This window comes from Macaca thibetana, chromosome 14, assembly GCF_024542745.1.
Source record: "Macaca thibetana thibetana isolate TM-01 chromosome 14, ASM2454274v1, whole genome shotgun sequence".
Classification (NCBI taxonomy): domain Eukaryota; kingdom Metazoa; phylum Chordata; class Mammalia; order Primates; family Cercopithecidae; genus Macaca; species Macaca thibetana.
This window is the reverse complement of record NC_065591.1, coordinates 14797226-14820994: the sequence shown is the minus strand read 5'-3', so window position 1 is coordinate 14820994 and position 23769 is coordinate 14797226. Positions and strand designations below refer to the sequence as shown.

The 23769-nt window shown below is 37.8% G+C and overlaps 2 protein-coding genes across 4 annotated transcripts in view; both read left to right on the top strand.

The window, feature by feature from the left end:
- Positions 1 to 15723, top strand: part of ZFP91 (ZFP91 zinc finger protein, atypical E3 ubiquitin ligase) — a 42779-nt gene extending 27056 nt beyond the window's left edge. Inside the window, exons 3-11 of one of the 3 annotated variants that reach the window (XM_050758535.1) lie at positions 3900 to 4109; positions 4366 to 4402; positions 5020 to 5121; positions 5663 to 5797; positions 6368 to 6418; positions 6847 to 6925; positions 8678 to 8792; positions 11519 to 11618; positions 11981 to 15723. In XM_050758535.1, coding sequence (XP_050614492.1) covers positions 3900 to 4109; positions 4366 to 4402; positions 5020 to 5121; positions 5663 to 5797; positions 6368 to 6418; positions 6847 to 6925; positions 8678 to 8792; positions 11519 to 11618; positions 11981 to 12491 — 1340 coding nt within the window. In that variant the 3' untranslated portion in view covers positions 12492 to 15723. Of the gene's footprint in view, positions 1 to 3899; positions 4110 to 4365; positions 4403 to 5016; positions 5128 to 5662; positions 5798 to 6367; positions 6419 to 6846; positions 6926 to 8677; positions 8793 to 11518; positions 11619 to 11980 lie in introns of all 3 variants that reach the window. The other 2 variants (XM_050758533.1, XM_050758534.1) reach the window with 2 other exon arrangements.
- Positions 15724 to 16156: 433 nt separating this feature from the next.
- On the top strand, positions 16157 to 21447 carry CNTF (ciliary neurotrophic factor). The gene is made up of 2 exons (XM_050758655.1): positions 16157 to 17643; positions 18804 to 21447. The coding sequence occupies exons 1-2, from the start codon at positions 17530 to 17532 to the stop codon at positions 19290 to 19292; spliced, it is 603 nt and encodes a 200-aa protein (XP_050614612.1). The 5' UTR covers positions 16157 to 17529; the 3' UTR covers positions 19293 to 21447.
- The last annotated feature ends 2322 nt before the right edge of the window (positions 21448 to 23769 follow it).

The window sequence follows — 23769 nt, the reverse complement described above, 5'->3', positions numbered from 1 at the left end:
ATCTCTGTTGGCCTAGTTTAAAGTTCAACTGATTCTTCTTTTTCAAGTCTGCAGTGAATTTTTGATTTCAGTTATTATACTTCTCAGCTCCAGAATTTTTTTCCCTTAGTTACTTTCCTTTTTTTTTTTTTTTTTTTTTTTTTGAGATGGAGTTTCGCTCTTGTTGCCCATGCTGGAGTGCAATGGTATTATCTTGGCTCACTGCAACCTCCACCTCCTGGGTTCAAGTGATTCTCCTACCTCAGCCTCCCAAGTAGCTGGGATTGCAGGGACACGCTGCTATACCCAGCTAATTTTTGTGTTTTTGGTAGAGGCAGGGTTTCACCATGTTGTCCAGGTTGATCTTGAACCCCTGACCTCAGGTGATCCGCCTGCCTTGGCCTCCCAGAGTGCTGGGATTACAGGTGTGAGCCACTGTACCTGGCCTCTCTTGGTTTCTTTTTATAGTTATCTTTTTATTGATATTCTGTTTTCATTGAGACATAATTCTTCTGATTTCCTTTAGTACTTTGTTAATGCTTTTCTTTAGCTCTGATTTTCTTTAGTTCTTTAAACATTTTTTTTTACAACTTTTATTTTAGATTTGGGGGTACATGTGCAGGTTTGTTACTGGGGCATATTGTATGATACGAGATTTGGGGTACAAATGATCCCATCACACAGGTACTGAGCATAGTACCCAATAGTTTTTCAACCTCCCCCCCAGTAATCTCCAGTTTCTGTTGTTGCCATCTTTATGTCCATGAGTACCTAAAGTTTAGCTCCTACTTCGGTCTCTGTGGTCTCTGAAGGCTCTGGTCCTTTAGCTTATATTCATCGAGCGATTTGACAGATTTCCCTAAACGTCTTCACTCACGTTTTTCTTGATTCAGTGCTCCCTGGGCTTTTATAACCTTTAACTATTGTCCATAGTTTCCACAAAGTTGATTCTGACAGTTTTTGTTCATGGTACGTGTTTATTTCTGTGGAGGGACATTTTTGCTGTCATCTCTGACAGTGGTTTTTTTTTTTAAAGACTAGATTTTTAGGTGATGGGGGCAGTAGTATTCAATAAGAATAAGATAGGCTATTATGCTTTATTTATAATGGTAAGCTATTGTTATCAAATTGGCATCATTTATCCAATGAGTATAAAATCCACAGTATAGGAAGTTGTGGGAATACCATCCTTTCATCATGAAGAAGAAAAGAGCTTTGTTGAGGACAGGAGGTTATGGAGTGGGTTCAAAGTCCAACTCAGTACAGTTGTGTTAAGGAAAAAAAAGATGTTTCTATTATTAAATGTTGTAATACTTCATAGATGGTGTTGAATTGTTCTCTTTGATGAAATTGTTTTAAAAGTAGTCATGACCTACATGTAAAAGTCCTTCATTATTAATTTCAAAATATGATTTCTAAATCTAGGTGTCCTTAGCTAACCTTGTGATTTTGAATAAGCTTCTTCTTTGGTCTTCTAGATACTTTATGGGTAAAACTTAATGGATTGTGCTTAGACTGAATGGCGTTTGAGGTATTTTCACCTCTATTAATGGTTTTTTTTAATTTTTTCTATTAAAATAGCTCAGATAGGAGGGTGATGCAATAATGAATGGAAAAGGCAGCTAAAAGGAAATGCACAACTGATTTTGATGGTTGTTTAGAACTGTTCACACTGCTATGTATCTCTGTGTTTCAAACTAATTTCATTACTTCAGTATATTCTCATAAAACTTTCAGTATAGTTAAAGCTAAAGTAGCCTATAGTCACCACATTGCTCCATAGTAAACTATTTTTTAATGTTAAGCAAAAATGTTGCCATACTGTATATATAGTTTTGTGTCTTTTTTATACATTTAACAATATTTTTGCTGATAATTCCATGTCATTTTTAACAGAAACCTACCTCTATTTAGTATTCCATCGTAGGAAGGTATCATGGTTTATTTAAGCACTTTATCTTCGACAGAGGGTTAGGTTGTTTCTGTTCTTTGCTATTATAAACATGCTACAGTTAACCTCCATGTGGTAGTTTATATTTCTAGGACATATACTTAAAGGTGAAATTACTACACATATTTTTGGACCTTCTCTGGAAGTAACCAGTACTTGTGAATTTCTTGTATCTCCTTCCAGAAATGTTGTAGTATGTAAGATATATATATACACACACACACACACTCACACATACTATAATGACTAATGTATAGCACTGTTTTTAAGTAGTAGAAGAGTAGAAAACTAAACGTTCAAAGGGGAATTGGTTTCATAAGTTATATATTTGTATATATCTTACATATATATCTCTTACATATGTACACAATTATTTGTGAAACCAATCCCTCTTTGAAAGTTTAGTTTTCTACTCTTCTACTACTTAAAAACAGTGCTATACATTAGTCATTTATAAGTATGATTGTAATTTTGTAGGATAAATTTCTAGTAGTTGAACATCATGTGGAAAGGTGTATACATTTATAATTTTGATGTATATTGTCAAATTGTTCTGCATGGAGGTTTTGCTAATACATTATCATCTGTGTGTTAAGAGTATGTTGTCAAATACAGTATATTGTCAAATATGATCATCCCCAGTATGATACATGAAAAATGGTGTCTTGCTATTGTTTTCATTTGAGTCTCTCTTGTTCTGAGTGGATTGAGCTTTTGTTTTTGTTTTTCGTTCCTATTTTTCTTTTCTTTTTTTCCTTTCCTTTTTTTTTTTTTTTTTTGACGGAGTCTTGCTGTTTTGCCGAGGCTGGAGTGCAGTGGCGCAATCTCAGCTCACTGCAACTTCTGCCTCCCGGGTTCAAGCAATTCTCCTGCCTCAGCCTCCCCAGAAGCTGGGATTACAGGTGTGCACCACCATGCCTGGCTAATTTTTCTATCTTTGGTAGGGACGGGGTTTCACCATGTTGGCCAGGCTGGTCATGAACTCCTGACCTTGTGATCTGCCTGCCTCGGCCTCCCAAAGTGCTAGGATTACAGGCATGAGCCACTGTGCCCGGCCTGTTAGTTCCTATTTTTCTATTGGGTTGTTAGACTTTGTGTATGGTGTGAAAATTGTTTTTATGTGTATCTTATGACTTGAAATTGTGTTTTATTATTGGCCCTTTCCCATTCTAAGTTTATTAAATAATCATCTATTGTTAAAATGGGCTCACTTCTAATGTACTTTTTTTTTTATATAGGTCTAAGTAATTCGCTACTGCAGGTATGAAAGCCAGTTTCTGAGGTTAACTTTTTATTACTTACGGCTCAAGAGAGGATGACATACCATACTTCATTCACCCCTTAAAACATGACAAAATATAGGATAACAATAACAGATTTTGTGTGTTCTCCTGTACACAGTGTCTTATAGGACAACTGAAACAGCACCAGAGCTGGACTTTACCATTCAATTGCTTTATAGATTAGTTCAAATTTACAGTGTGGTTTTAGGAAAAACTCTTGATTAGAGTGAAAAGTACTCCTGTTAGGAATTCCTCTTCAGTAATTTGTTATAGACTTGTTTGATTGTAAATAACATCTAGATCTATGGTTCGTTCTTTTTGGTGCCTCTGTAGTTCTGGTCATCTTTTTGGGACCAATTAATTTAGTTTCTTTTAACTTAGATCTAAAAGGTAGAATTTCATGAATCCAATTAAGTGTATTTTGCATAGTTAACATTGCATTTTTTAGAAGATAAAGCAGTATAAAATTACTACTTTGCAATATGAAATAATTTATTTAGCATAGTGACATTAAGGGTAAGTTATCTAATTTTCTTTTTTATTATTTCAATAAAAGTCTTAGGTTCTTTTTCCTTTGAAAATACTTAATTTATCCTCAAGTAACTGTATTTACAATTAGTAGACATACAGGGATGCTTATTGGTTAACCGTAAACTTAAAAGAGAATGGTATGTCTTTTTATTTAGATCCCAAGGAAGAAAAAGAGGAAGAAGACGATTCTGCCCTCCCTCAGGAAGTTTCCATTGCTGCATCTAGACCTAGCCGGGGCTGGCGTAGTAGTAGGACATCTGTTTCTCGCCATCGTGATACAGAGAACACCCGAAGCTCTCGGTCCAAGACTGGTTCATTGCAACTCATTTGCAAGTCAGAACCAAATACAGACCAACTTGATTATGGTACAGTGCAGCTAGAATATGGTGTTTACTAACTAGTTGCTGTTATATTTTAAATGTAATGTTGAACATTTGCCTTAACAGCTTAACTGTCAGGGGCAGGTGTGATGGTGTAGGTAATATTTCTTTGAACAATTTGCAGATACTCTGCTTTTGTGTAATTACGCCATGCAGTAATTTGATTTGCATTTCTTGACTGCAGAGAGAAAATATCTTATATCTACACTAATAAAATTTTGTTTTGTCTTTGTTTTTCTAGATGTTGGAGAAGAGCATCAGTCTCCAGGTGGCATTAGGTAGAAAAATGTTAATATTTCATTTTTAAACCTTTGGGGAAATAACATAGTGACATTAAATGATTCAGAAGTTGCTTCCATTTGAAACAATTTTGAGCTGTAAGAGAAATTAACGTCAGTTTTGATACTGCATTTAGATTCCATGTTGAGCTTAATTAGAACTTAAACCATGTAATCTGCTTACATAACTGAGAAATCATGTCTTGAGTACCTTATGTGTTTGGACTTATTCCATGGTAGGAACTAATGTGAAATATGGGTGTTTTGGCCAAGGATTTGAGATTTCATTGGAATCTTGTGTGTTGTGATTTATCTGTTAATAAGTCTTTCAATACAGCAGATCACCAGACAGTATTACAAAGTCAGTTGTTTCTTAACTTTTAATGCCATTGAGTTGTCATCACCCTGTCTTTATCTAAGATTTATGTGTTTTTAGTTTCAATTATTATTCTTTGTGATAAAGCCACTAGATTTCAGTCCAATTAGGTCATTAGGCTGAAAATGCTGGGTGATTTTATCAGTTTTTGGCTACCTCTTAATAAATTACCAAATTAAATCTCCTCAGACATGATCCTTAAAACCAGAATGTCTCATTTCTATTTACTTATTTTTAGTAGTGAAGAGGAAGAGGAGGAGGAAGAAGAGATGTTAATCAGTGAAGAGGAGATACCATTCAAAGATGACCCAAGAGATGAGACCTACAAACCCCACTTAGAAAGGCATGTCTCAGATTTTACTCCAGACATGTCAATGAAATATAAGTAGGAAAACATTGTTGAATGCTTTTATTTTCTTATTGCCAAACTAATGAGTGTAGAATTAATTTTAAATAAGTAATTATGCACTTCTGTTGTAAGTCTAACATCTTACCATACCCTGATATAATCGTCTCTCCCATTTGTAGAACTTTATTTTGATTATATATAAGTTTTTATGAGTCTGCATGTTTTATCTCAACAAGGTATCATGAGTAGCCTGAATACTTAGAATTTTTTTAACTTATTGTCTCATTTCTCTTTACAATTATAGTGAGATTTGATTTACAGTCATCTTTAGTCTGGGGAGGGTTCAGTCCATGAACATCTTATACATCTATTTAGATCATTACTACGCATGTGAGGATGATTGGTAAATCACATTTCATGAACTGAGGAGAGTAGTTTTATAACAAATCAGTGATAACTCTAAGCTTTAATTTGTTGTCATAGTCTTCTTTGAAAAGATCTTTTGCCTAGTGTTGAAATGCATTTGTGTTTTCAGGGAAACCCCAAAGCCACGGAGAAAATCAGGGAAGGTAAAAGAAGAGAAGGAGAAAAAGGAAATTAAAGTGGAAGTAGAGGTGGAGGTAAAAGAAGAGGAGAATGAAATTAGAGAGGATGAGGAACCTCCGAGGAAGTGAGTAGACAATTATTATTAAAAATGGAAATCTAACAGATTTTGAAACCACTAGTGGAAAATAGAGTGGGAGTGTGAGGAAGGATGTTGACATACACATGCTTCAAAATATGTATTTTTTAACTTAAAAAAATTTGGCCTCAAGCAGCTGAATTTCACTGGAGAGACTCTTGGTAAAAAATGTTTAGATTTTTTAGTTCTATTGCAAGAAGAAAGTATGTTTTATTCTCAGGGCTTTTAGATGATACATGGTAGCAACTCTAAAAGTAACACATTGAGATTTATCTAAGTCTTTCATAGTATTGCATGGTTTATGGAGGTATATATTTAATCTGTCTTACAGACTGATTTGAAAGTGAAATTACGTCAGAGTAAAATCTTGCTTGATTTGCCAGATATGTCTTTGACTTTATGTATTCTTGGTTATCCTTTGCCACTTGTTCTTTGTGTGTGTGTGTGTGTGTGTGTGTGTGTGTGTGTGTGTCTGTCTGTCTGTCTGTCTTCAGCCAGCCTTCACTCTGTAAGTTTTGATTCAGAATGTGTCTACTGTTACCCTGTCTTCAATTATAGGAGAGGAAGAAGACGAAAAGATGACAAAAGTCCACGTTTACCCAAAAGGAGGTGAGGAATTTTTACCCCTACTGTTTTGCACCTTATTCCAATACCAGGTACTTTACTTACATATTTAGACTTCATGATAATCCTGCAGGAATGGCCATTCAAAAATTTCACGAAAGCAACTTCACTAATATCCTAGATGCACAGGTATTATCTTATTTTCATTGTAAGATCTTGAAATTTCCAACAATCTTAATACTTTACCTTTTGGGGTGTTATTAGTTTATTTGTGTTACTTTTTAATTCCGTCAAATATTTGCTAATTCTTGGCTACTTCTAATACAAATTCTGTGTAATCTATATAGTAGTAAAGAGATTTTAATTCTTCCTACTATAAAATAGCTATTCTCTATAGCACAGTTTGAGTCAAAGGCCACTGTGCAGAGTGCCACTTTTGTTTTGCTAACTTTTCTTCTGCGTTTTGATAATAGAAAAAAGCCTCCAATCCAGTATGTCCGTTGTGAGATGGAAGGATGTGGAACTGTCCTTGCCCACCCTCGCTATTTGCAGGTCAGTGAAGTTGTTATATAAGAGCCTTTCCGGTTGTGTTCCATTACTTGTTCTTGCACCACGAGATTTTAATTTATTGGCTTGTGTAGGCTTTATCATTGACATATAATGTCAAGAAAAGTCTTTCTTTAAATATAAAATGACTTTAACCCATTTATGCCTAGTGTTCCATTATTAGAATGCTAAGCTTGGGCAAGTTATTTATATCCTACTGCTCAAGGTCATCACCAAGGTCTGATTTTTCACAAAAAACATTTGCAACCTTTGGCATAAATGGGTTAATCATTATTAGTCCATTTGTGCTGCTATAATAGAGTACCTGAGACTGGGTAATTTACAGAGAACATACATTTATTTATTATCTTGTGGTTCTGGAGATTGGAAAGTCCAAGAGCATGGTGCCCACATCTCACAAGGGCCTTTTAACTGTGTCAGCCCATGGTTAAGTTATGGAAGTTAAGGAAGGGCAAGAATAGGTTGAACTTGCTTTTGTAACAAATCCACTCCAATGATAATATCAACCCATTTATATAAGGGTAGAGGCCTTAAGACCTAAGCACCTCCCATTAGGTCCTGCCTTCCAACACTATCACATTGGGGATTAAGTTTCCAACACATGAACTGTGGTGAACACATCCAAACTCATAGCATCTTCTCTTAAAAAAAACAAAAAATGAAAAATGGTGACTAAGAATCTGAACCCAAATAGAGGACTTTCCTTGGAATCTTTCAATATTACAGTAATTCCCAATGTGGTGTAAATACTTCTGATATGAGATGACGGTAACAACATTCCAAGACACAGAGTAACAGATTTTATTTTACAACGATTTAGAAAAAAAGTAAAATTAGAACTCAAACCTCTGATTTCTTGGATACTGTGTAGAATGAATAAAAGACTTTTAATTCAGGTTTTGTTTTTATTTTTTTTGAGTAGATTATTATTATTTTTGATGAGTAAAGGTACCACTTACATTTGGGTCCGGCAGGAAACATGAAAGTGAAATACTGCTTAGGAAATACCTGTTTGATCTTTAGCAACAAATATAACTTGACACTAAAGCCTTACTTATGGATTGTGGTTCAGTTATAACAATAGCTGCTCCTCCTCTGCTGTGTGCCATTTGCTGCTCTAAAGCACGGTACAATATATAAATCTCTTACCCCATAACAACACTTTGAGATGGTTATTGTTATCTCCATTTTACAAATGGGAACTGGAGCTTGAAATATTTATCTCCTAAGATTACAAAGGCTGGTGAATGACAGACCCAGATTGGAAACCAGGTCTGTATATTTCCATAGCCTGTGTTCTTAGCCATTTTATTTATTTATTTATTTATTTTTAGACTGAGTCTGGCTCTGTCGCCCAGGCTGGAGTGCAGTGGCCGGATCTCAGCTCACTGCAAGCTCCGCCTCCCGGGTTTATGCCATTCTCCTGCCTCAGCCTCCCGAGTAGCTGGGACCACAGGCGCCCGCCACTTCGCGCGGCTAGTTTTTTTATTTTTTTTAGTAGAGATGGGGTTTCACCGTGTTAGCCAGAATGGTCTCGATCTCCTGACCTTGTGATCCGCCTGTCTCGGCCTCCCAAAGTGCTGGGATTACAGGCTTGAGCCACCGCGCCCGGCCGCCATTTTATTATACTCCCTCACTATCCATGTGCGAAATCTAAGTATTTGGTTTTCTTTCAGTACTTTCAGGAAGCCTTGATTTATTTATTTTTTTCTCTCCTTTCACTTTCTCTTGTTTTAGCACCACATTAAATACCAGCATTTGCTGAAGAAGAAATACGTATGTCCCCATCCCTCTTGTGGACGACTCTTCAGGCTCCAGAAGCAACTTCTGCGACATGCCAAACATCATACAGGTACTTTTATAATGTGTTTATCAAGTAGGTAATTAATTGCACTGTGGTTTTTTTTTTTTTTTTTGCATGTTGGTAATGATAACGTTTTTCTAACATAAATCTTAAAAGATTCTATAGTCAAGTGTGTGGGGAAAAGGTGTGAAAATAAAATGTAGTAAGACAAATTTTCCAAGGGATGGAAAAACTAGGACTTCTGAATTTTTATCCTTTGACTTCTTGAACTTCTATGACCAGGATAATGATCTTTTACTGAGCATTCTGTATCAACTGTGGACTAAATACTTTATGTATATTATTGCTAATCAGTCTATTCAACACCACTAAATTTGTTTATATTGATCTTCTTTTACAGCTAAGGAACTAGAAGCTTTGCAGGATTAAGTAACCTGCCCATGGTCACATAGCTAGTTTTTAGAAGCATAATACTCTGCTGCTATTGAAACTGTGAAAGCTAGCTGTTGAATTTGCATGTAACCTCCCATAGGAACTGTCAAAAAGAGATGCTGAGTGTCTGCAATATGTATTATAGAATAGACTCAAATTCAATTTATTTGTAACCACTGACCATCTCAGTGCAGTGTACCTAATAGGAACAAATTAGGTGCATACCACTGAGTATGTGCCAGACACTTGATAATTACACATTACCTTCTCAACAATCTTGGAGAGTAAGTCTAGGAATTCTAGTTGTAGAATTATGTCTCCTGCCCAAGGTCATACTGATAGATGTATTATCTCCTTCATTTACTGTAGGCAAGTTACTTCACTTCTCTTTTCACTTTTCCTTCTCTGTGTATTAAGGATACCAATATAAGTTATTGTAAGGATGAAATGAGATAACATAAAATGCTATTGACTACACAGAGCTGGCACATGGTAGACTTTTTCACAATACCAGGATTGAACTTGACCACTCCAAAGTCTACAGTTTTCTTTTACCATGTTTCTTCAGAGTTATTTCCACAAGTAACAGTTATTTCTGTTTCTTGATAGGTACTGCAATTTCTGTCTTCCTTCTGCTCCCTGTTAATACTGTTTTTTGCCATAGAAAAGTCATTTCTGACAAGCACTTTAGATTGTTTTAGTTAAATATCACAAGCCTATGAAAAACTGTTTTATAAATTCAGTACATTTCAAATATTTATATTTGGTTAATACAATTTATGGTGTTAGTTCTCCTTTTGCAAATTAGTGTATACAGACTTTTTTTTGCAAATTAATTTATTTAGCAAATAGATGCCCCACACAGGTTTGTCCTGCTATGGAACTGGAAATGTGGACATGACCTGGGAGATACTAAGAGTTTCCTAAGTTAAAACTGTGCATTTTTAGACCTTGCTATATAAAGTATGGAACACAGACCAACCAGCATTGACATCACTTGGGTTCTTATTAGAGATACAGAATCTCAGGCCCTGCTTCAGACCTGCTGAATCAGCATATACATTTAATAAGCTATCCAGGTGATCTGTAAGCTGTTTAGAAAGGAGTATAGGATTAAATTGAATGTTGTTCACCTTTTTTTTTCTTTTTTTTTTTTGAGACGGAGTCTTGCTCTGTCACCCAGGCTGGAGTACAGTGGCGTGATCTCAGCTCACTGCAAGCTCCGCCTCCCAGGTTCACGCCGCCGTTCTCCTGCCTCAGCCTCCTGAGTAGCTGGGACTGCAGGTGCCCGCCACCACGCCCGGCTGATTTTTTGTATTTTTAGTAGAGATGGGGATTCACCGTGTTAGCCAGGATGGTCTCGATCTCCCGACCTCGTGATCCACCCGCCTCGGCCTCCCAAAGTGCTGGCATTACAGGCGTGAGCCACCGCGCCCGGCTGAATGTTGTTCACCTTTTAACTTAAATTCATGTTTTCATTCTGATTAATTCTGGTAATTTGAAGCAAAAGGAGTAGAAAATGTAGTGGTCATTAATTCAACAAATATATATATTGAGCACTTCTTTGGGCGCAGGCTTCCCGAACACGTGGTAAAGAAATGAATAAGTACAATGTTCCTTTACCTCGTAGATTGAACACCATGTTACCACATTCATCAGAAATCCTGCGTAGTGTGGTGGAGGGTGTTGTGAGTGACAAAGGGAGGTAGTTGAAAGGTGCAGAAGATGGGTAGGAAAATAAGGTAAAGTAGTACAGGTATTATTTACATACATTTCATAGCAGCAACTCCAGTCTTGAGAAAAGTTTGTTTATCTTGGGTAACATTTTTAAAACCTGAAACAGGATATGATTACCTCTGGATCAGTTTTCTTTTATATAGTGCCAAGTTCTTGTGTTTTGTTTTTGTTTTGTTTGAATGCCAGTTCTTTCTGTGTAAGCATTCAGTTTTCATTGTCTGTGAAAAAAATTGTTTTAAGGAATAAAATATACGGAAAATATAGTTGTTTACTTGCTAAACACTTGGTATCCAAGACCTGGATTAGTGGTAAAATTGAGATGAGGATTCCAGTTCTTATATTTTTATCTAGTTTTTCTGTTTGTGTTTTTTGTTGTTGTTGTTGTTTAAACAGGTCCTTATGCTACTGTGTGTTTGGATGTTTTCTTAAAGCAATATTTTTCCTTTTTAAATTTTGTTTACCGAAAGTGTTTATACATTGAAAATAGCATTGCTTTTACTCTAAATTACCTGCCCCATCATCTGCTTACTTACTGTAAGGGAGGGAAAATATGTATTTTACAGGGTGTCTAAATAGAACACTAACCAGAGTATTTTTCTTCGTAGATCAAAGGGATTATATCTGTGAATATTGTGCTCGGGCCTTCAAGAGTTCCCACAATCTGGCAGTGCACCGGATGATTCACACTGGCGAGAAGCCATTACAGTGAGTATTATTTACTGGTGAACATCTGGGTGAGAAGGATATATGCCCTACTTGAAGGTTTGCCACTTTACAAACATTTTAGTTTCCACTGCTGTTTACTTTCATCAAATAAATGAGTGGATGTTGATTGGGAGCATTAGTTAGTGGCCTTTTTCTTAGTTTCCCTCTGTTTTTCAAGCAAACAGAAGAAAATCAGATAAGTTTTCCATCTAGTAACATTTCCCAATCCTTCAAAAGAAGTGTGTTACTGATTATTGTGCATGTATGTATATATGTGAGCTCTGAATTCTAACCCTGACCCTGAATAAGAGCACTCTTTATTTCTCTGTTGGATCAGGCATTTCCTTTTCTCCTCTCCTTAGATGTGAGATCTGTGGATTTACTTGTCGACAAAAGGCATCTCTTAATTGGCACATGAAGAAACATGATGCAGACTCCTTCTACCAGTTTTCTTGCAATATCTGTGGCAAAAAATTTGAGAAGAAGGACAGCGTGGTGGCACACAAGGCAAAAAGCCACCCTGAGGTGCTGATTGCAGAAGCTCTGGCTGCCAATGCAGGCGCCCTCATCACCAGCACAGATATCTTGGGCACTAACCCAGAGTCCCTGACGCAGCCTTCAGATGGTCAGGGTCTTCCTCTTCTTCCTGAGCCCTTGGGAAACTCAACCTCTGGGGAGTGCCTACTGCTAGAAGCTGAAGGGATGTCAAAGTCATACTGCAGTGGGACAGAACGGGTGAGCCTGATGGCTGATGGGAAGATCTTTGTGGGAAGCGGCAGCAGTGGAGGCACTGAAGGGCTGGTTATGAACTCAGATATACTCGGTGCTACCACAGAGGTTCTGATTGAAGATTCAGACTCTACTGGACCTTAGTGGACAGGAAGACTTGGGGCATGGGACAGCTCAGACTTTGTATTTAAAGGTTAAAAAGGACAAAAAAAAAAAAAATCTAAAGCATTTAAAATCGAGTGAAATAACTGAAGGGCCTGCTCTTTCCATTGTGGATCACAGCACACACATACATACACACACCCCCTTCCAATTCCCATCCCCTGTTCTCCCTCTATTGCTCCCCTTATAAAATTGATGTTGTCTTTACCAGAAAGGTAGACAAAAAAGAAGCAGCAGCAGCTCTTAAAGTGAGGGTTATTCTCATACTAGGTTCCAGCCATCAGCAGACTTCCTGCTCATCGGCAGATCCTCCTTTCCAACCTGTAACTCTGATGTGCTCTGGATCAGCTTTTAATTTTTAATAGTATATTACTGTCTTCTAAATCCCTTCTCCTCCTCTACTGCTGCCCTATGGTTCTGGCTCCTACCCCCTGCGGCACACTTACCTTCAAATACCATAGAATTCTAATCTCTGGAGGCTGGCAGCTTGACTTGGCACTTTAGGGCCCCTTAGCAGGGTGAGCTGTTAAAACAGCACACATCTCTCATCCCCTCTTCCTTTATTCCCCACTGGGTTTCAGAAAGGAAGGATATATGGGGACCACCTCCCTCCTCTTTGATCCCAGCATCTCAGTCCCCCTCCCAAACCTCCATATGGCTCTCAATGGTGCTCACTTGCTTGGAAGCAGGCTCCCAATAGGGAGAGGGCTGCCCTCTACACAGTCTCTTCGACTGTAAGACAGGGCTCTGTATCAGTGAGGCGACGAGAAAAGTCCCAGGCTAATGGCAGAAATTTGCACTTTGAACATGTGTGTTTTTGTGTTGTGGAACCTGAGATTCCTTATTTATTAACAAAGTCTGATTTTTTTTTTTTCTTTTTGGAGTCTTTGTTGCTATATTTTGTGGGGCTGGGAGAGAGAGATTAGATTATTTTGACATGGGATCCCTTCCATAACAGGTACTTTGAAGGCAAGACATAGGGTTGAAGAAGCACAGCCAGCCTCTGAAATCATAGCTCTCTAGTGGCCTTTAAAGAAAGCTGGTCCTCAGCACTAACAAAATCACTACAATAGCCTAGTGCTTTTTTGGAAGCCTTTTTAGGGAAGAATGTTAGGTTCGTGGTAACTAGTATGCTCTTTGAGATTTTTAGAGCGTTGAGACTTAGGAATTTTGATTGGATGAGGAGGGTTGTTCAGAATCTAAGTTATAGATAGAAGATTGTTTCTTGTGAATTTATTTTCTCTTTTTTGCCCCTACCATTTCCTTACATTTCCCTTGGGGCCCATCTCTGGCTCCTCGCTTTTTGTTTTTTGCTTTGCTTTTTATCATCAGTTCATTCCAGCTCCCTGTTAGTGAAGGAACAAAGTCTATGAGTCCTAAAATTTTAAGTCAAATTAAACTCTCCCCTTTAGTAACACTTCAGAAGAGGAAAAACTTCAATAGCCAAAGTTAATAATCCTATATAATAATTGCTTTGACTTTCAACTAAAATTCTGGGAATCACAATTTCCTAGGGATAGAGATTGTGTTGGGGCATGGACTGCTTATTGCTGTTCACTGGAGAGAAGAGGTAGTGTTTTTGTACAAGGTCATATCGCCAAAAGCCCCAAATCCTGTTTTGGCTCATCTTCAGGTAAAGAGTAATTCCTATCCTGTGTGCCTCAAAAGCTAGAATCGAAGGCTTACGCTATTCATTGTTTATTGTCAGAAATGCGTGATGGCTATTGCAAAGAATGACGTTTTGCTGGGAAAAAAAAAAGTTTGTTTTTCACAAACATGGTTTATCAATTTTTTTTTTTAAATTCTTTTTTCCCAAAAAGAAGAGTAACAAAATGTCATTTCTGAAAGAGGCTTACTTTATACCCACTACTGTTAGCATTTGAGATGCCAGGGAATAGGGAGTGAGACACCTACAATCACCAGTCTCAAATGTGCTATTGTTTCTTCTCAGAGTGTTGCAGATTTGCCATTTCTCCATAATATGGGGATAGAAAATGGCATAAAGATAGAAGGAATGTAGAATATGCTTTCCTGCCAACATGGTTTGGAGTTGACTTTGGTATATTGAGTAGATTTGAAAATACAAGATTGATTGGATGAATCTACAAAAAAGTTGTCCTACTCTCAGGTCCCTTTTATACTTTCTGACTAGCTATCATCTATATTCCACACTTAGCTTTTTCGTCACACTTATCCTTTATTTCCATAAATTTCATTTGCAGTGGTTAGTCATCAGATATTTTAGCCTCCTACATAAAAGCAAACTGCATTTTTAAAAATCTTTCTGAGATGGGAGAAAGTGTATTCTCCTGATACCACTCTACCCACAAAAAAAACAACCTGTTAGTTTTACTAATTAGAAACTTGCTGTACTTTTTCTTTTAGGGATCAACGGCCCTCTTCATAGCTATCATTTGCCTACAATAAATTATTGTAGCAGTTTGCAATACCAAAATATTTTTTATGGACTTTATATTTTTCCTTTCGATAAAGGGATGCTGCATAGTAAAGAGTTGGTATAATTAAACTATCTCAGCCCTTTCCCTGCTTTCCTTTCTGCTCCATATGCCTCATTGTCCTTCCAGGGAGCTCTTTTATCTTAAAGTTCTACATTTCATACTCTTAGTCAAATTCTGTTACCTTTTTAATAACTCTTCCCACTGCATATTTCCATCTTGAATTGGTGGTTCTAAATTCTGAAACTGTAGTTGAGATACAACTATTGAATATTTCTGGGAGATGTGCATCCCTCTTCTTTGTGGTTGCCTAAGATTATTTTGCATAATTGAGACTCCTTCATAATGCTTCAGAGAGTTTAGGCAAACGCTGGCCATGGCCGTGGGAGTACTGGGAGTAAAATAAAAATATTAAGGTATAGACTAGCATCCACATAGAGCACTTGAACCTCCTTTGTACCTGTTTGGGGAAAAAATATAAAGAGTGTACTACCAATCTAAATAAGATTATTATAGTCTGGTTGTTTGAAATGCCATTTTTTTCTCCTTTTGTGTTTTTCCCACTTTCCAGTGTACTCGAAAATTGAACAAATGTAATGGATCAATTTAAAATATTTTATTTCCTAAAAGCCTTTTTTGCCTGTTGTAATGTGCAGGACCCTTCTCCTTTCATGGGAGAGACAGGTAGTTACCTGAATATAGGTTGAAAAGGTTATGTAAAAAGAAATTATAATAAAAGGGATACTTTGCTTTTCAAATCTTTGTTTTCTCTTAATCTAGGTAAGGCATATTAAAAATAAATATGTAAAGAAGAAAAATAAAAGTTGTCTTCATGGAAGCAACTTGTCTTCCTTGATTGTACTGAGTTACAGTTATCCTAGGGGTGAAACATGTGATGCTGCTAAGCAAATCAGATGCTCTCAGAACAGGTGTTGTGTGGGGCATATTGTTGTTTGCTTTTGTTGAGAATCAGGTGGTTGATTTTTGACTGTTTAGTTCTTGATTTCTAATGCTGAAATGACATGATTCTGTTATTCAGCAAACTTGGAAATCTTGATGTTTTGACAAATTCTTCCTAGGAAAACTGGCCATATTAACCTAGTAGATGGAACATTAAGGATTATGTGAGGTTAATTTTACCCTGATAATGACAAAACCTTGATAGCGTTTAATATCAATACTTCTTCTCAAAATCGAATATTTGTATCAAGTACTGGTTTTTGTTTTGAAAAAGAGAAAACTACAATCCTTCTGCCTTCTTAAAAGCCATACTGTTGTAGCTGCCCCAGGCTGCTCTCTTACATCTCCCATTTATTGTTTACTTTTATAAATTTGCTTCTAAGATAGTATGTGTTTCAGCTTATTGGCAGTATCTGTGATATAAATAATGAAAGCTAATTCTTTCATTTAGGGATGAAATCTTTAGCCCTTACCCAATAAGCATCATTCTCTAAGTTAAATGCAATAGAATGACAACTCTCCAAGTACCTTTTAACTCTTATACTGTCATTTCAAAGTCCAGCTCATTCTCTTATTTTAAGAAGCATGTGGTATGACTGGGTAGGGGAGAAAAAAAGGAAAGCATGTTGTCACTTGAGTGAGACTGCTTTAGAAATGTTACCAAGTTAGCATTGGGTGTTTCCTGTTCTTTGGAAGAGAACAGGCCTAAATAGTACCTTCCTCCTCCTCTGTAGCTACCAGGAAGGCACCATGATTGAAATAAGAGATGCTCCCTTGCTTGATTTTTACGTTTAAATTATCTTTAAAAGTACTTAAGGATGGGAGTGAAAAAATGCTATGTTTTTAAAGGACTTCCTTGACGCAACCTTTGTTTCTTGAACAAAATGTAAACTAGCTAAACAGAAAATGAAATTGGAAAGTCAGTGGGAGAAACAACTGTAGAATCAGACTTCTATTTAAATTCAAGCCTCGTTACTTGATTTTGTGAATGTTATTTCTTGAAGTTTCAGTTTATTATATGGGAGAAATAACATTTACCTCAGAATTATTCTGAAGATCAAATGGAATTGCTTTAAAGTATTTAGCTCACTGTCTGACCCATGGTAGTTGCTTAATAAATGGCAGCTGTATCAATAATAATTTCATCGAATAAACATTTCGCCAGCCTATGAGAAAAAAGACATGGGAAGCATAAGGGAGAGTGATAATAAAATGAACTGATTCTAAGTGTGTATGAGATAGATTACATTAGGCAGGGGTGCCATGAGGATTAGTATGATAGTGACCTTGTTGCTAAGTGCAAAAGCAAAACAATGACGTAGAAACAAGTGTGCTAAGTACTGAGTGGAGGAGAGAGATGGAGGCAGACGCTGCAAGGGAAAAAAAAAGTCTGATTAAAAAGGGCCCTTTCATTCCACAGGCACAAAAATCCACAGCCAGGAATTTGCTACCACCTCTGAGTCAGGCAGGGGGTGGGGGTGGGGTGCACAATCCCATTAGTAGAGAATGTGCAGTGGGTTTAGTCTGTGAGAGTCACATTTCTTATTTGGACCAGTGTAGACAGGAGTAAACCCAGCTCACTTGTTTCCTGGGACAGTTAAGGGATGGCTTTCGCAGAGCATTCACCGCTGACCCCTCACCGTCGGGACCTCTGTAGCCGCTCTATCTGGCTAGCAAGGAAGATTCGTTCAGACCTGACTGCTCTTACGGAATCTTATGTAAGTTGCCTATTTTGCTGTTATCTGTTTTCCCTTCATCTTTTCTGATCCAGCAACTTACCATCATGCATCAGCTCCATTACCAATTGTGAAAGCTCTAATCATATAGTCATTCATATAGGTTATTTGACATGGGCCCTTCCCTTGAGGAAACCCATGTGACCTTATTTTCTTCCTTCAGGCTGTTTAGGAGTTACTTGAATGAGAAAATATATATGGGGTTCTAGATAGGATTGGCTTATATGTCTTGGAGGCTACTCCAAATTGGTTTGCATATATCCTGAATACTACTAGAACAGATTAGCCATGGGCCCTCTGGGTTCTTCATAGCCATTGTTCTGAATTTTTCAGCTATGTAAATGAAAGGTTTATGGGATAGAGTACTATGAACGTGGGAGGAATTTGCAAATCCTACCAATTTCTCTTATATAGCATTAGCCACCCACCTTTTAGTATTCTGCATCAAAAGTAGAGTACGTCTAAAGAAAAAGGTAAGCTATCAAAAGGATCTCCTAGAAGATTCATTGGAGACTTGTGGAAGTGTCGAATTCTTGAGCTAACTGTGGAGTTCCAGATTTGTCTTCTAATAGCCGGGGGATCCCCATCAATTTCCACCTAAGATATGCTGTGGAAATACTCCAGCCCCTGTGGAGAGTTTTGAATTTAGGCTCTCTGAGAACTGATTTATCTTTGTACAGCCTCACCAGACAGAATTCAGACTCTCTCGGAGTGCTCAATGGGGAGAGGGAAGTTAGAGAAATTCTACAATGGCTATATTCCAGGGCTTCCTAGTTGTGGCTAGTGTCTACAAGTATGTTTAAAAATACTTAAACTTTAATATGATTAAAATATTCCAGTTAGAAAGTTTGAAGTGAGAAGGAGAAATTCTTCTAAATCAGTTTTCAAACTTTAGAACTCAATGAAATCTGAACATTCTTCCAAGAAAAATCCATAGGTACTCAATTTCAGGGAGTACTGGGTCTTTCTAAAGCGCAGTCATGGAGCTCAAATGAAGAGTTCCTACTGTAGACCTATTATTTACTTTACAGCTTGGATCCTTGGCCAGAGAGGTGGGTGAGATTTTGTATGAAATTTAGGAGTGATTTAAGGACATTGGGGTGATTACAGAAGATGTGGTGTTTTCCTGTATCCTCGGCCAGGTGAAGCATCAGGGCCTGAACGAGAACATCAACCTGGATTCTGTGGATGGGGTGCCAGTGGCAAGCACTGATCAGTGGAGTGAGCTGACCGAGGCAGAGCGACTCCAAGAGAACCTTCAAGCTTATCGTACCTTCCATGTTTTGTTGGCCAGGCTTTTAGAAGACCAGCAGGTGCATTTTACCCCAACCAAAGGTGACTTCCATCAAGCTATACATACCCTTCTTCTCCAAGTTGCTGCCTTTGCATACCAGATAGAGGAGTTAATGATACTCCTGGAATACAAGATTCCCCGCAATGAGGCTGATGGGATGCCTTTTAGTTTTGGAGATGGTGGTCTCTTTGAGAAGAAGCTGTGGGGCCTAAAGGTGCTGCAGGAGCTTTCACAGTGGACAGTGAGGTCCATCCATGACCTTCGTGTCATTTCTTCTCATCAGACTGGGATCCCAGCACGTGGGAGCCATTATATTGCTAACAACAAGAATGTGTAGCAGCCCCTTCTCCCTTGCTTTCTCTTCTAATGGAATATAGATAGTTACCTGGGGCCTCGCTTTCGCATCTTAAATTTCTGAAAACGATTAAGACTACAGGCACTTTCTTTCTTTCTTCTCTGACCACCTGCAGCCTGTTGAAGGACTACAGGCATTTTCATCAAGTAACATTGGAGACATACACAAATGGGCATACAAGTTTAGCCTGGGGGGTGTGATTGTGTGCACGCGTGCACGTGCTACAGGTGTAAGAGTGGGAGCAGGGACAACGTCCTTCCACTTCAGGGTTCTAATCTTTCTAACCCTCTAAGTAACCTCTACAGGCATTTAACAGCCTTACAGACAGAATATACGTATGTTAATTCTAGTTCTGGATGACTCGGTCTGAGAAGATTCAATTTAAAATCAGACTCTTTAGTCGATTTAAACTCTTAAGAGAATAAAAATAATAATGGCTAACTTTTATTATCTACTATATTGAGGCAATATGCCAAGGGTCTTTATGTATATTATGTACAGCTTTTACAACCTTGTGAACAAGGTGGTGGTGCTCCCATTCAGTAGATGAGAAAACAGGCTCACAGAGATTTGGTTAAGCTCACACAACTAACAAGTGGCACACAGAGTTTGAACACAGATCATTCTTGTAAAGCCTATGTGCCTTGCACTTTAGAGGCTTGGTGATGAATCACTGCACCTCTTTGTCACAGGGTGTTGGAAGATGCATCCATGTAATCTGTTCCCGTCGCTGGAAAACAGCTGCCATTAGATGTCCTCAGAAGTCAGTTGCGAATTTTAGCGTTAAAGTCAGGATTTGTTTTTCATACTTGGCAGTGAAGAGGGCAGCTGGAGATCTTAAGATTCCATTTTGGAAAATGATTAGGCCCACCACACTTCTGAACTTTGGAAGCTGGGGATGTTTAGTAATACAGCCTGATTTTAAAATGCTCACTAAATGTTCTCGAATATTGGGTTGGGCACAGCTTATACCAAGTTACCTCACTTTTAATTAGTGAGGCAGGCAGTGTAACCTAAGCATTTGTGAACAATGAGTGGAATACTAAAGTTAAAAAGTCATCAAACTTTCACCTCAAATTATCTGGACTTAGTCATGAGGAAAGGGTGAGGCCCACTCTGTTCCTACTGGAGATACCAGAGACTCTGAAACTATACAGTAAAGCTTCTGTGCTGCGTAACAAAGGGGCAGGCTCTGCTTTTGATTTCTTGTAAGAAGCACACATAGTATGAAAGGTTGGTCAATGTGGACATTAATGGAAAAGGCCATGTACTGGTGGTGTGATGTGAATGCAAAAATTTTCAAGTGTGTCTATTTTATACGTATCAATTAAAACTCAAGATCATGGATTGGGAGACCAAGTTAATTTAATTAATTGGGGCTTCTGTATTCATAAATGAACCATGAGTCAGGACTAGCTCCCATAGGTTTCATGAGGTGTGGATGAGTAGCTTAGCTTGTATCCTTTCTCACATGGGTGTGTGTACAAAACTCCATGAAGTCACTATTACCAGAGTACTCTGGGCTAGGCATTGTAACAGTTCAGAGAAGGTAAGGCCCTGCTTTCTAGTATGCATTTGTGGCAATATGGTTGTTTGTGTGTATACACACACACACACACACATTGTTACTGTAATCAGTGATGCAGACAGTGTAACCCAAGCCTTGTGGACAGTGAGTGGAATACTAAAGTTAAAAAGTCACAGAACTCCTTCACCTCACATTCTCTGGACTTAGTCATGAGGAAAGGGTGAGGCTCACTCTGTTCTCACTGGAGATACCAGAGATTCTGTAAACACACACACAAACACACACGCACATACACACAGTCGAAATTATAAGTCCTAGGTTTGTTAGGAAGCTAAAGGAAGGAGATCAACAGGGCCCCAAAGTAGTTTCCTGGAGGAAGTAGGAGTTGTGTCTTAATACAAAACTACAAAATACTCTGTACTGGTTGAGTACAAAATAGAAGTCATGAGAGAAGGGAAGAGGTGGTCATTTGTAATTTTGGCAATGAATGTGTAGTCTTATTCCATTCAAACTTTGTCTTAATCATTTCTTCTGCTCAACAGCAGCATTCTCAAATAATGAAGTTTCTGCTTATTAATATAAGATGTTGTCCTCATACTCCCTCCACCATTTAAAAAATGAGTGTCCCCTCTCCAAGTGTTTTTATGCTCAACAGGTATAGCAGCAGACATCTGTAGAAGTTTCAGAACTCAGTGGAGCTTGGCTTAAGCTCTCATGAGTTGCATATAAAGGAATATGTATGTATAAGAGGTGGACTTGAAGTGGCAGAGGGTCCACAAAAGGTACAAGTACTAACCATTGAATGGGAGGAGATAGAAAAATGTGTAAGTCACAATTAAGGCACAGAATCACCAAGTCTTTACCAAGTGCGTTTTCAGCACTTTGCAAAACGCTGTGTATTTGTCTTTCAAGAAGCATACAATACGCACCCAAAAGAAGTGTGGGGAAAGCTAATCTTAGAAAACAATACAGGGGAAATGATCAGTAGGCCATGCCACAAAAAGCAACATGTATGAGATCTGAATGTGTAGACATTGCATCATGTTTATTTGAAATGAATAAATAGAAAAAGGGACTGACAATGGATTAGTGTTCTAGGTGTGTGTCTTATAGTAAAGAAGAGGATAATGATGACACTATGGAATTATGTTTTTTTAGGGATATGGAACCCCAAGAAGATTTTGTTCATTAGGTTTTATTCTCTTGATCTGATACGGACAAGATCTCTGGGAAATCATACATGGCATAACTATATAGATCGAATTATAGTTTAAGGTACATAGATTTAGTTTCTAGCCCTAACTCATTTTGTAAAAACAATTTCTTCTGCCTCCTTTTCAGAAAGTACCTTCTGAAAAGTCCTCTGTGGGTAAAGAGATCCGTTTTCCTGAGTCAAGTAATTTCATGGATGAGAATTTTTCTTGTATTCATGTAAGAGGTGATTTGGAAAAGGCTTGCAAATTAGCACAAATTTGAAGGCCAAACATGGAATAAAATTAGCCTTAAGATAATCAGGTTTAAGTGAAGTGAGAGTTTTAATAAAAATGGAAAATGTAAAGTCATAGCTCTGGTATTGCTGTTATTTCAAGCTGCTATGGATTAATGCCCAAAGGATGACTCATTGTTGTGATCACTTGTCAGACAGGGAGAGGACTAGTAAATGTTTCAGGAAGACATATCTGAAAAGTTATTTAGATTGAATTTTGTTTGTGAATCCTCAGCTCTTCATGTGGTACCTGAGCATCTCTGTTAAGGGGTGAAATAGAGACACAAGAAGCAGAGAGACCTCCTCCGGGATGCAAAGGGGATTGGTAAAGAGGAAGGGGATGGGGAGGGAGTAGAATTTGGATTTCACCTCAGTTGATTCTGTGTGTGTGTGTGTGTGTGTGTGTGTGTGTGGTTCCTAATGTAGTTTTTAGGTCAGGACATTTCTTTAAAAGAATGGTTTGGCCTCCTGCCTCATCCCACCTCCACTGCAAGCATCAGACCCATCCAAGAATGAGCTCTCTGAATGTGGGTACATTCAAAAACCGAAAAATGATAAAAACTTCATTTCTTGGCTTCTGTAGCACTCTGAGAACTACAGATAAAGACAGAATAAGATAATTTGATAGTTTGATGAAATGTCAGGGTGTGAGATAAAATCTATGTGCTTGTGATTCTTAACATAAAAGATTGTTTGGATCAATCTGGTTTGAACACATAGAAAACAAAAGATGCAAGAATAGCTAACAATAAAGTTCTTTTCTTAGCAATACCATGAGTTACTTCTTTTCTGTATCTTTGGATGAATGAGGGGAATTTCAAGTGACTTCAGCATTGGATGAAACATAATCCTCCCAGCCAGGGCCAGGCTCAGTCAAGCGTGCTGAGTAAATCTCCATGATGCCAGGCCACTCACACTGGGCAAAACTCCCAGGGCCATTCAGCCTAGAATAGGTAGATTGCCCCTATATCACCAGGCCAATGCTTTGCCCTCTGAATATGTAGTCCTAACAGCTAGACTGCAGATGAAAAAGATTTCCTTTTACATGGCTTAATTGACACCCCCCCCACCTCCCACAATTAAGCTTTTGACTTCAAGAGAAGAATCCTGACTAGCCCATTTTTAGTCAGGTTGGAGGTAGAAACCAAATTATTGAAAATCACATAGAGGAAAATATGAAACAGTTACTGAGAGATTCTGTATTTCTATCTACATATTTAGGATTGTATGAAAGGGAATAATGTAACATGTCAAGCAGCTCTGCACTATTTTATATTATTTAATCCTCTGACATATTATCTCTTAGATGAGGAAAATGAGAATGAAAATTAACTTGCCCAAATTTCCTCCTCTAGCATCTGACAGCGCTGGAGTCTTAATTCTGACTCTAAAACTGACTTCACTACACCTTGTGCCATAGGACATCTAGTAATAGAAATTCTCTT

Bases quoted from the DNA above. Each gene is read 5' to 3' on its own strand.
- CNTF (XM_050758655.1), top strand. From the start codon at position 17,530: ATGGCTTTCGCAGAGCATTCACCGCTGACCCCTCACCGTCGGGACCTC. The intron at 17,644-18,803 runs GTAAGTTGCCTA...ATCCTCGGCCAG, and splicing joins CTGCTCTTACGGAATCTTAT to GTGAAGCATCAGGGCCTGAA.